The 11710-nt window shown below is 33.2% G+C and overlaps 1 protein-coding gene across 2 annotated transcripts; it reads right to left on the reverse strand.

Annotated features, from left to right (window-relative positions):
• Window positions 1-1931: 1931 nt before the first annotated feature.
• Window positions 1932-7867, reverse strand: LOC120262338 (elongator complex protein 3). 2 transcript variants are annotated; one of them, XM_039270436.1, is made up of 9 exons: window positions 7348-7867; window positions 6614-6683; window positions 6323-6495; window positions 5868-6042; window positions 5121-5287; window positions 4577-4796; window positions 4393-4497; window positions 3477-3629; window positions 1932-2401 (listed from the first exon to the last, which is right to left on the reverse strand). In XM_039270436.1, exons 1-9 carry the CDS (start codon window positions 7809-7811, stop codon window positions 2246-2248), a joined length of 1683 nt encoding a protein of 560 aa, XP_039126370.1. In that variant the 5' UTR covers window positions 7812-7867; the 3' UTR covers window positions 1932-2245. The 2 variants fall into 2 exon arrangements, with proteins under 2 accessions (XP_039126370.1, XP_039126371.1); XM_039270437.1 differs by lacking the exon at window positions 1932-2401 and adding an exon at window positions 3144-3302.
• Between the last annotated feature and the right edge of the window lie 3843 nt (window positions 7868-11710).

Genomic DNA, 11710 nt, shown 5'->3' on the forward strand with positions numbered 1-11710 from the left:
TAAAAAAAACATACACAACCGCCTATTTAGATTTTAAAAGGAAAAACAAAGTAAAAACATACAAAAATTTACACACGCATGAACACACAAACGCTTAAATTTAAGGAAAAAACTTCCCATTAAAAATAGAAAAAGAACACACAAGAGTATAAAAAAAACATAAAAATCAAAAATTAAAAAAAACATAAATATGAAAAAAAAAGAAGATAAAAAAGAAGAAAGTGCATAAGTCCTAAAACAGATTAAAAAAAACTATGGACGTCCAATTATCAGCCATTGGATCTTGATAAACAGTAATCACTGTTTAAAACAGTGATTAGTGTATATATTTTTGTAGTTACTACTGTTCATCAATGTTGCCTGTTAAATCGAGATCCAACGACTGATAATGGACATCCATAGAATTTTTATCTATAGACGTCCTTAGAGAAATGGTCTTTTATATATATATATATATATATATATAAATAGAAAGAGCAAAAAGAACAAAACACATAGGTATAAGACATAAAATAATAATAATAATAATAATAATAATGAGGATAAGACTTTTTTTTTTTTTACTACTTGACAAAATGAGCAAACCATTATTTACCTCGATCACCATGCCTCAAAAATTTAACCTTCCAATTGCCTTGTGCCTTACCGTTGGCCAATATTGGCAGGATCAGAAGGGGAAAAAAAATATATCACTGGGAATTTTAAAAATAAAAATCACTGACATTTGCAACCCTTGCAAAGCACGCAGGCCATTTTTGGTTGATACTAACTTGAAAGGGAATGACTTATGTCAAATTAGATAAATATAGTTAGTGTAGTTCACCATTGATATTATGACACGCATCACAAAAATACTCCTTATGTTCCTTTTTAGTTATCACATTTGACTAATTCACACCTATTAAAAAAATCGGTTAAAGTTAGTTGGTTACTTATATTTTATAAAAAATTCAATTACTTTCCAAAATTGCTTCTATTTAAAACTCTAGGGTAATTTTTATTCAGTGAGTACTTAAGTTTGGCCTTATATCAATTTGAGCACTTTCAATTTGTATCAAAATGAGCATCAAGTTTTAATTTTATTTCTCCAGCGGGGTAATTGGGGATTTCCGGTGGATTTTTGGTGATGTGGAGGTCAGAAAGCTTGCGTGGATGCCTTGGGTTCACATCACCGACTTGCCAACTCAGCTACTTAACTAATATGGTGTTTTTTTGTCCACGTAGTTTTTTGTCCACGTAGAAGCTGGCATGTATGTCCTAAATGGACCAAAAAAAGCCACATTGGTTAAGTGGCTGAGTTGGTGAGTCAGTGACGTGGACCCAAGGCATCCACGCAAGCTTTCCGGCTTCCACATCACCAAAAATTCACCAAAAACCCCCAATTACCCACCGGAGAAATGAAATTAAAACTTTGGTGCTCATATTGATATAAATTTAAAGTTAGTGCTCAAACTAATATAGGGTCAAACTTAGGTACTCACTAAAAAAAATTTACTCCCATTAGTAGAGTATATAATTTAATGCTTAGTTGATTGTGAATTATTAAAAATTGTACTAGTACATTAAATTAAAAGGTAAATTTAAAAAATATTATTTAATAATGCACAAAATTTCTAATGTGACAAGTAAAAAAAGCAAGAAGTCCTAAACATAACAAGTAAAAAAGAATTGATGGAGTATATAAAAATATAATAACTTTTCTATAATACCCCTAATCTTTTCTAAAAATTTATTCATCTCATAACATATGTCAAACATCTAACGGTGAACTACACAAATTACATCTACCTAATTTCACCTAAGTCATTTCCCACCTGAAATGCAACAAAACTCCCTTATTCACTTCAACAAAGCACCTGCCATTTAAGACCAGCTCCAAGAAGAACCATGATTTCATTCCATTTTCTAGCTTAGATCAGTAAGAATAGTAATTAAAAATTAAAAATAAATTACAAAAACTTGTTTATTACAATTATACAACTTTCAACCAACAATGTGAGCAAAACTGAAATATGCCAACATCAAACTAAAGCTACAAAAAAGAAAAAAAATGGGGGGTCCATTTCAGACTATTTATACATTATGCATCATAAATACTGGACCATATATGGTCCCTCAAGCTCATAACCCAGTTTGCCGTAATAATGACGAGTACCAACACCTGAAATTACAGCTAATTTTCTTGATCCGTGCTCTCTTCGAGCAATCCTTTCTGCTTCTTTTCAGACTATTTATACATTATGCATCATAAATACTTGACCATATATGGTCCCTCAAGCTCATAACCCAGTTTGCGGTAATAATGACGAGTACCAACACCTGAAATTACAGCTATTTTTTTCGATCGGTGTTCTCTTTGAGCAATCCTTTCTGCTTCTTCCATTAGGAGTGTTCCATAACCCTGCAACAAAGGCAAATATCAAAGGATTAGAACCAACTCTAAAAAGAAATACAACAGGGGTATATATCAATATAAATTATTAAGGTGTGTGAAGTGGCTAAATATGTAAAGCACGTTAGTTACAAATAAGATTTAAAAAGGTATCTTTCAACATACCTAAAGGAATACATATTAGGATAATATAGAACCAAAACCATAGTGGAAAAGTAACATCAGAGTAGAAAAGCTAATTTTTTGAGCTCATGAATGAATTCCTAGTTTTTTCAAGCAACACAAAATCTAGGATAAAGTACCTTCTGACACTGATATATTGGCCGTCAGTTTTATTATGGTTATTTGCAAATTTGACAATTGTAATATGCGAATTAGAATAGCTGTGTTGAAAAGATTAAAAGATTGCAAAACATGCCAGACCTAAACTTGAGGACCACCAAAAAATAAAATGTATAACATAACAAAATATTAGTCAGGCCATGTAGAACAAGTTTCTGTGAAACAAAGATAAAACAAGTGTCTATTTAATTAGCCTCCAATGCCACATTTTTAGTTGTACTAAAGTAAATAGAATAGTGCATGACAAGCACTTAGCTTTGAACAAAATTTACGAAGGACAAATGCACCACTAATGATTTTAGCAAATAAAAAGCAAAATCATGTTTAAGTTTAACAAACTGCATCTATAATGACACAACTCATTAGAAGTGCCTTATTTAAAATGGCATAGTTCTGAAAACTATCCAAATGGCAAGTGAAGACACACAGTACCTAAAGACAAGTTCTGACAGTAGTTGCCATCAAAGCTGAACTTGCATTAACTCATCTGATCAATTCATCACTCATTCAGTTTGGCACAAGCCGCACAAACCTTTTGGTTTATATGCTGACAAACTGCATTTATAGGCTGCAGTACACCCACAATTTAAAGAGACCAAATAACACAATCAAAAACATATATCTACGATATGCTAGCACCATAATTGCCATTCCCACTAGTTATTTGCCAAAAAGACATTACCAGTAAATGCTAACCTAACAGTCGAACTAATTAAAATTGCGGATGGATTAGCAAAGTTACCTGGTGCTGTAGCTTGTCAGCATCACGCCCATGCACTGGGACTGCAGTTCCATATACATGGAGTTCACGAACAATAGAGCACCTTCCCATAAGCTCAGGGCATGTTGTATTACGACCACATCTACGCAAGCGTAGCAGTCCAACAAGAATGTCCTGATATAATGCACAACAGTTTAGCTTCATGAAAGTAAATGGGCTGCCAGTGCAAGACTTGAAACAGGAAAATAGAATGAACTGCATTGGCTCCATTAACATTGGATGCATAGATAGTTGATTATCTCAAGGGTAAAACATGTAAAAATTTAAGCATATTAAGTATGAAGAAAGAAACAAATAGGAGTGCTATCTGTGTGAAATAATCTTCAACTCCTTTGTCTTTTCCTAATGGATTTGCTCTTGTCATTTTTTACTAAGTTCTGTAGCAGGTACACCCATTTTGTGTTGTAGCAACTGATGGCTAACTAGAACCATTGTTGTTCATCCAACCTTCATTTATTATTTTTGTAGTACTTAATGGCCACATGTTTCAACAACACATCACTAGGTAATAAAAAATTTTGCATTTATCATATATTCAAACATTTTATTATTTATCCTTGACAAGATTATCTTGTGCTGCGTTGAAGAGAAGCGTACATAACATGATTAGTGGAAATTTGTCAAGAACCTTACAAATAAATAAAGATCATTTTTTATTAGTCTTTTGAGAAACATAGTAGATTTACTTAAAAATAGGTCACTTAATAGGTAAAAAACCACCTTCAGCATTGTAATTGTTGAAAATGAATTATACATGTAAGCTAAAACCATGACTCAGATGTTTAGCAATCAAGTATGACTACAAGCATAATCAAACTACGAATTTGTATGAACTGTGACATACTGAAAAGTGTAATAGCATTCAATATTTTTATACCTGGCGTGTATCTTCATATGACAGAAAGGTTTCCCAACCTTCATTTGCGACATAGTCACGTCTCACAAGCTCGACTTCTTCCGGCTTAATCTTGTTATGAATGTCCTGAATTAATGTCCATATATGTCAAGAGATAAGCGATACACATGATTCACGTAGTTTAATTCATTTAACAAGAAAAGACCTGGATTCCAGCTTCACGTGTTCTGACATCGCGACATTTCAAACCCAAATCTTCCATACGGGCCAATGCAAGCTCTCTTAGATTACCCTTTTCAACTCCAGAAGTAACTAGAGGCATGGGTATATCTCTTTGGACTCGATATACACGTGTCCAAGGAGGGACCATAGATAAAATCCTTGCAACAATGTCCACTAAGAGCTCTGGTGGGTAATTTCTATACCTAAAGGGAAACATAAAGGAAATATAAGATCCGAGTAATCAATATGCAAATACTAAACCAAGTGAAATGAAATATAATCAATTGGTACACTGGACAAGGAAGCACAGAGATTCTACGTATATGCCTGTCAGGGTTAAGCTTTTGTTCAATTGAATATATGGTTCAAGTTCTATCACAGTAAAATGAATGCCTAAAAAGTAAAACCTAAATCAAGTGCACAAATACATGCTTATAACACACATGATTGAATTATTGGGAAAAAATCACAGCATGTATCAGGTAACTAGCATGACAAGATTCAAAATATTCATGGAAATATCTCACCTGCCAGTTTTCCAAAGCTCATAAAGGCCAGTTCCACGGATTACAAGTGTAGGATAGATTTTGAGACCATCGGCACGAAATGCTGGGCTCTCAAAAAATTCCTTAAAACTTTCCAAATCCCTCTCCACGCCAACATTTGGAAGATCAGGCATCATGTGAGCAACAACCTATCAGATAAGGAATTAAGAAAAACAAAATGGAATTTCATATTAAATTAATCCAAACACAATTAACCCAAGCATATTGCCACAAGTGAGTGCTATTGGTAGAAGCAAAGCAAAAGCCCAGTGTCAGTCACCAAATATGAGTTACTTGCTAAAAAAATGAGCATAAAATTTCAGTCCAACAAAAATCAACAGAAATAAACATTTTGATTCAGGATCAGTTGATCATGTTTCAAAATTGTGCTATTGAGTATTATATTGGTTGCCCAAGAATCTCCTATTTCTCCACTAGAACAGACTCTGATGTGCAATCAATGGCCTGGTATCCAATACTGAAATTTTTAATAGGAAATGCGGTCTACAATCATTTTTACACAAATTGCAAAAAAGAGTGAAGAAGATCTCTTTTTCTTTCTGAGAACATCCTATCTACACAGCAAAATACAATCTCAGAGTTCAATATATGGCAACAAGTAAACATCCAAAATTTACACCGTTTTAGTCTTTTAGATGGAAGTTAAGTTGTTGCACTCCAATTCAACCAGACAGAATGGAAGCTTAAGGTATTTGAATGTATGAGCACCTTAAATCCAGCATCCTTTGCCAAACAAAAGCAATCAGCAACAGCAGCTACTGTGTGACCTCTATTTGTGTCACGAGCAACATCTTCATAAGTACTTTGGACTCCAATTTCCAATCTTGTACAGCCATAAGATAGCATTTGCCGTAAATGCGGCCCTAGACAATAGTCAGGTCTCCTAATTATCACCAGAAGCAAGAGAATATGTCAATATGGTGAAAATTAATGACAAGACATGAGAGTTGTATAATGATTAGTAACTGATAAAATTATTCCTGTAAACAAGACAGATGCGAGAAAGTAACAGCAGTCCATTTAATGTGTGCCCAGGAAGAAAGTGTAACTAATACTTTGATTAGTATTAAGCTCATTGACAGAAAAGCTTTCACCTGAGTTCGTCACTGTTAAGATTTATTTCCAAAAAGTAAAATATGAGAAACCTCAATTCAGTAACTCACGTTTCAATTGTCATGCCAATACATTTAGTAGCACTGTGCTCTGAATAACAGATTGCTTCTTCAACATTAACAGAAGTATGTCCTGATAATGCATCATGAAGATTCCTTACGAAATAGTCACGATAATCAGCAGGCAAAGACATGAAAGTTCCCCCCATTAAAATGAACTCAACCTGCAAAATTATAAAAAAAACACAAAAATAAACTCAAATTGTGCAGAAACAAGAAAAAAATCTCAATTTACACGACAAAATCCTAACAAATGCAAGTTGAAAGGCAAACCACACACACCTTATCCACGCTATGACCCAACCTTTTCAATTGATCTATCCGACTTCTAGCCTGAACATAAGGATTATATCTGTAATAATATGAACAAGAATCATACAAGTATTAGCTAATAAATAACCTGGCAGTAGAAAAGACAATAAGATCACATAGTATCTAAGTAATGCATATATTCATACATTAAAAGGACTTCTCTGCATTTTACATTTCACTTGCAGGAGAATCTCTAAGTAATGCATATATTCATACATTAAGAGGGCTGACAAAGACTATTTCTTTGAAAGGTAACCATTAACCCACAAAGAAAACACAAGAATTATAAGTTGCCCTACTATTGAACAAACCCATTAAAGATCACTTGCAGATTTCATGAGATACCTAAATAATGTGCACAATGCATGGATCAAAGGCAAAGCAAACAAAAAAGAAGAAAAATGAAGAAGCAGGCATACATTAGCCCTAAACTAGCCTAAAGGTGATAATGTCATATTTTCTAGGACAAGAAAAACTACCTGACTCATATATCCAAGGGTAAAAAAAAAAAGATTTCAAATAAAGCAAGACATAAACTGAAATACAAGACGTATGCAAAGAACACAATCAATAACAGCAAACTATATGTTGAGGTTTTGTTTCACTTCCACAGGAAATCCTAAGCCCTCTATATAATTTTTGCCTCAATAAGCCACACTAAATTTCACGACAATCAAGGATTGCAAACCCAAGAATTTTGCTACCTCGCACGAATAGCACGCATGCTGGTGGGCTCGTAGCCAGTATAAGACTGGGTGCTATACTCGAAATCCGAATCAGGGCCTCCAGGGCAATATACGCAGATATTACCAGTAGTAGCGATGTGCGGGCAACGGTGAGGCTTTGACATGACGGCGACAACGGCGATCCCAGAGGCCGTGCGGACGGGCTTGGCACGGAGGCGGGGGAGGAGAGCGGCACGGTCAGCCTCAGGGACGGCAGCGATCATCTCCACGAGTTTCGGAGCGCGGGAGAGGCCATACTTCCGGCAAGCAGCGGATTTGAGGGCGTTAAGGTCGACCGTCTCCCCCCGTCGCGAGCGCTCCGCCATCGCCGAGACAATCTCAGCAATGGCGCGGACGCGAGCCTCCTCGTCGGAGAGGCCAACGGGGATCTCGACGCCGCCCCGGCCAGGGGCTGGCTTCTTCCGGTGATCCGGCGTGGACATCGGCGGCAGAGTGAGGGTTTTGGGAAGTGGGCTTTGGATGTAGAGTTGCGATCGAAGCTGAGCATCTAGTTTCGAAACCCAAACTCATAAGTCATAACCAAACTGAGAAACGTTTTTGCAAATTAACCCAAAAAGAACTCCGAATTGCATTTATAATATTCTTATATTATGTGAAAAACTAATTAAAAATAAGAACAAAAAATATATTTTGAGCTTGAAAATTAGTTTTTATTGTTGATAGAGTATGAACAATTTATAAAATTTGTAATCCATAGATAACCTAAGAGTATGATATAATAAGAGTACAAAGAAAAGGTCAAGAGTTTGAATCTCTTTTCTCTCGCAATAGTATTTTTTTGTATTTTCTATATTGCATATTTAGGCCCAAGTATTGTTCTCACCCCCTCCACAATTGTATAGTAGAGAAATTTTTCTTTGTAGTCCCTTTATAATCTTTTAAATAAGAGGCGCTTGTTGACTATTTATTAAAAAAAATACATAATTTGGTTTTCCTAGATTATTGAATTTAAATGAAATAAAAATATATATAACTAATTGGAAGGTAGATAGGAAACACCAATCTTTTTAAAGCACTAATAATATGAGAAATTAAAATAAATATATTATTTTAGGTATTTTTTTATACATAATGATATTTAGACGGAATAGATAGGTAGGTGAATAAGTAAGTCTAAATAATGAGGATGCTAAGTTGACATTCATGTCAGCATCCACGTCATTCTCTCTCTCTATGAAAATAAAAACTTCAATTTTTTTTTATCATCTACCACTTAATGTAAACGATAAATTGGAAATGCCCTCCTTAAGAAATACGGATGGTAATAGGTCGGGTCGAGTGCAGGTTTTGCCATACCCGCACTCGCACTCGCACCCGCTACCCTACTCCTGAACCCGAACCTAAACCAGATGGGTTTTTAAAACCCCAACCCACACCCGTAGGATAATCGAGTACTCGCTGGGATACCTGCCTGGCCTTGATCCTATTTAAAAATATTTAAAATAAAATTAAAATATCAAGTAAAAATTAAAAATGTCAATAAAAAATTATTGTTTTTTTTTTTTGAATAAACACCATAGACCAGGAATTGAAAATATACATTTAAAACAACACAAAATAGACAAATTTGACATCATAGAGTAGGAATTTAAAAACCCTAACAAAAAAATTGAATATATATAATTGGGTTTATTTGTTAATTGAATTTCGGGTTAAGTTTGGGTTCAGGTCACGTATAAGGATTTTCATATCCGCACCCACACCCGCACCTGCACCCATTTTACATTAGTCTTGTTTTACCCGAACCTGACCCGAAACCCGGTCAAAACGGGTTTTACACGTCAAACTCAGGTCGGGTCAGGTGGATGGGGTCGGGTTTGGGGATTATTTCTCCTCCTTGGGTGATTCTTCCTACCTACTTAAAGACACAAAAAAGCCTCATATAGACTCCAATGAGACCATGACCATGGCCCAAGACCTCTCAAGCCCATGGTCTTACATATCCATTTAAGATTTTCATATGCTTCTTTAAAATCTATCATTTTTCTTGTTTCTATTAAATTATTTGCTTCATTTCCTCCAAAGATACTACATATATCACCATCATTTTCATTGTCATTACTATCAACACTAAGTATATCAATTTCCCCTACTAGTTCCAATTCTTGATACATTTAATTTAGATTAAAATCCAAAATTCATATTAGAACAATATAATCAAATTGAAGAATTTCATAAATGTACTCGTAATCTTGAACCCTTTAAACCAATTTTAAAAACAAGATGTGATAAATGTCATAAGTATCATGTTTTAAGACAGAGTAACATGTAGTATATGTAATCTATCTATATGTAGAAAATGTGTTAAAAAATTATTTAATTTTACTTTTGAAATACGAGAAAGAATAAAAGGAAATCAAGGGAATCATGAATAATTAAACACTGAAGTAGTAGCCCAACTACTTAAATGAACAAGAAAAATTAACTCTAGAAAATGATAAGCTAAACGACATAATGGGATATTTTGTTTTTTAATTTGTTCACCAACTGGAGCATTTGAGTAACCATTAGTTAATAGAATGGTATTTTTTTCAACTAGTTTATTAGTTTTGTCACAAATAATAAATTCTGAAACAGTAACAGGTTCTTTTTTTTTAAATAGGTATACTAAAAGCTCTTTTTTACATTCAATTCAATAAAATAAGAATATAATAAAAAATTTCCATCAATTATCACTTCTTATTCTAAAGAACTGTGTTTTAAAATCATATTGATGAAGTTGGTTTGATCAAATTTGATCGGACCTTGTTAGGTCACCAAGTTGATTCTTATAAAAAAAAAGAATTAAACTTAAAACTCAAATTTGACTAAACTAATTTAACCAAGTACTTAGAGAACTGGTTAACACTAAACCTGATTAGTAAAGTTTGTCTGGGTTACTATTTTAATTTTATTTTGTTGGATACCAAAATAACACCATTTTAGATTATCAAAGTATTATTACATATTTGTTGTATTTTATCTAAGATATTATATTAGAATTTATAAATTATAGAAAAGAATATTTGTTTCTTATGCTTTTATATTATTTATTTTTTTTAATTTTTAGTAATTTATAGTATATCTTATAAATTTATATATAATTAAAATTATTATTATATATATTATTCATGGGCGGATTAATCTTGGTTTAACCCCGATTAAACCGTTGATCCATGACCAGTAGCTTTCCCTGATTGCCCCCATGTCGAGTTTCAAAGCATTCCTATGAAAGTTGAAAACAATGCTCACGCAATGTAACATCTATGGACCATATAGTATTTGAACTTTACACACAGAGAGATGTCGTAATATAATAAATGAGATGCCAAGTAATGTCAACACTTAATATAAAATTCTTGACCTTGTACTACATCTAAAAATTTTCAACAGTGCCAAAAGAAACAGCTGCCATACTATTATCGTATATATTTATAGATATCTACATAGAAGAAGATTGATTTGATGTAATAATATCTAAATTCCAAGTGGACTTTCTAAGACAGAATTCAATTTTAAATTTTAATAATCATGGAACTTTGATGTTAATTAAGGATTAATTAAAGTTGCAAGTGGCAGTGAATTCTGGGCTCATGCTAATAAGAAAACAAATTTAAGACTAATATGAAGTTTGAGAGGAGAAAGAGCTCAAAATTTGTTGAACCTTGAAAGAGATATAGATAATGATACATTATTAAAGTGAGGAAATTATTAAAGGATCTCATGTATATCATGGATGTTCTTGTTCTTTTTCTTATGGCAAGAAAATGAAATAGGATTGTAAGCATGTCTACATGTCATTAACTGCTTTCTTAATGTCATATTCTTTCTATGATTCTATCTATCATCTGGCTGTTGGAGGGCAAGTTATCATAATTGAAGGCATGCCTATCTTAAACATAGCAAGATTATGACCTATTTTAATTTGTCCACCTTTAACATTTTAAATGGTTAATTTTTTTTTTCAAAAAAAAAAAAAATATTAAGAGAAAACTTATCTTGTCCTTCAAATGGTCAAATGATACTCTCTATAACCTTGTTCAAAAATACAATCAAGACAAAGCTCAGTCACGCCAAAAGATAAATTATTATCTTACTATTTCTTTTTCCCCCAATAAAAATGTGATCTTTTAGTAGTTTGAACATAAGTCTCTTGTTTTTAATATTAAGTTAGAAATTGGTATACAATCATAATTATTTTTTAGCCCTAAATTACGTATCTTACTAAAGGAGGAGATAGTTTATAATAAGCACACAATAATAGAATATCATTTGTACCGGAAAGTATTCTTAGAATATAATTTAGTAGTAATTACTAGTTACATCTATTTGACACCTATAT

Source organism: Dioscorea cayenensis, chromosome 5, assembly GCF_009730915.1.
Source record: "Dioscorea cayenensis subsp. rotundata cultivar TDr96_F1 chromosome 5, TDr96_F1_v2_PseudoChromosome.rev07_lg8_w22 25.fasta, whole genome shotgun sequence".
Lineage (NCBI taxonomy): Eukaryota > Viridiplantae > Streptophyta > Magnoliopsida > Dioscoreales > Dioscoreaceae > Dioscorea > Dioscorea cayenensis.

Bases quoted from the DNA above. Each gene is read 5' to 3' on its own strand.
- LOC120262338 (XM_039270436.1), bottom strand. From the start codon at position 7,811: ATGTCCACGCCGGATCACCGGAAGAAGCCAGCCCCTGGCCGGGGCGGC. The intron at 6,496-6,613 runs GTGTGTGTGGTT...ATAATTTTGCAG, and splicing joins TGGGTCATAGCGTGGATAAG to GTTGAGTTCATTTTAATGGG. The intron at 2,402-3,476 runs GTAACTTTGCTA...CCTTTGTTGCAG, and splicing joins CTGACAAGCTACAGCACCAG to GGTTATGGAACACTCCTAAT.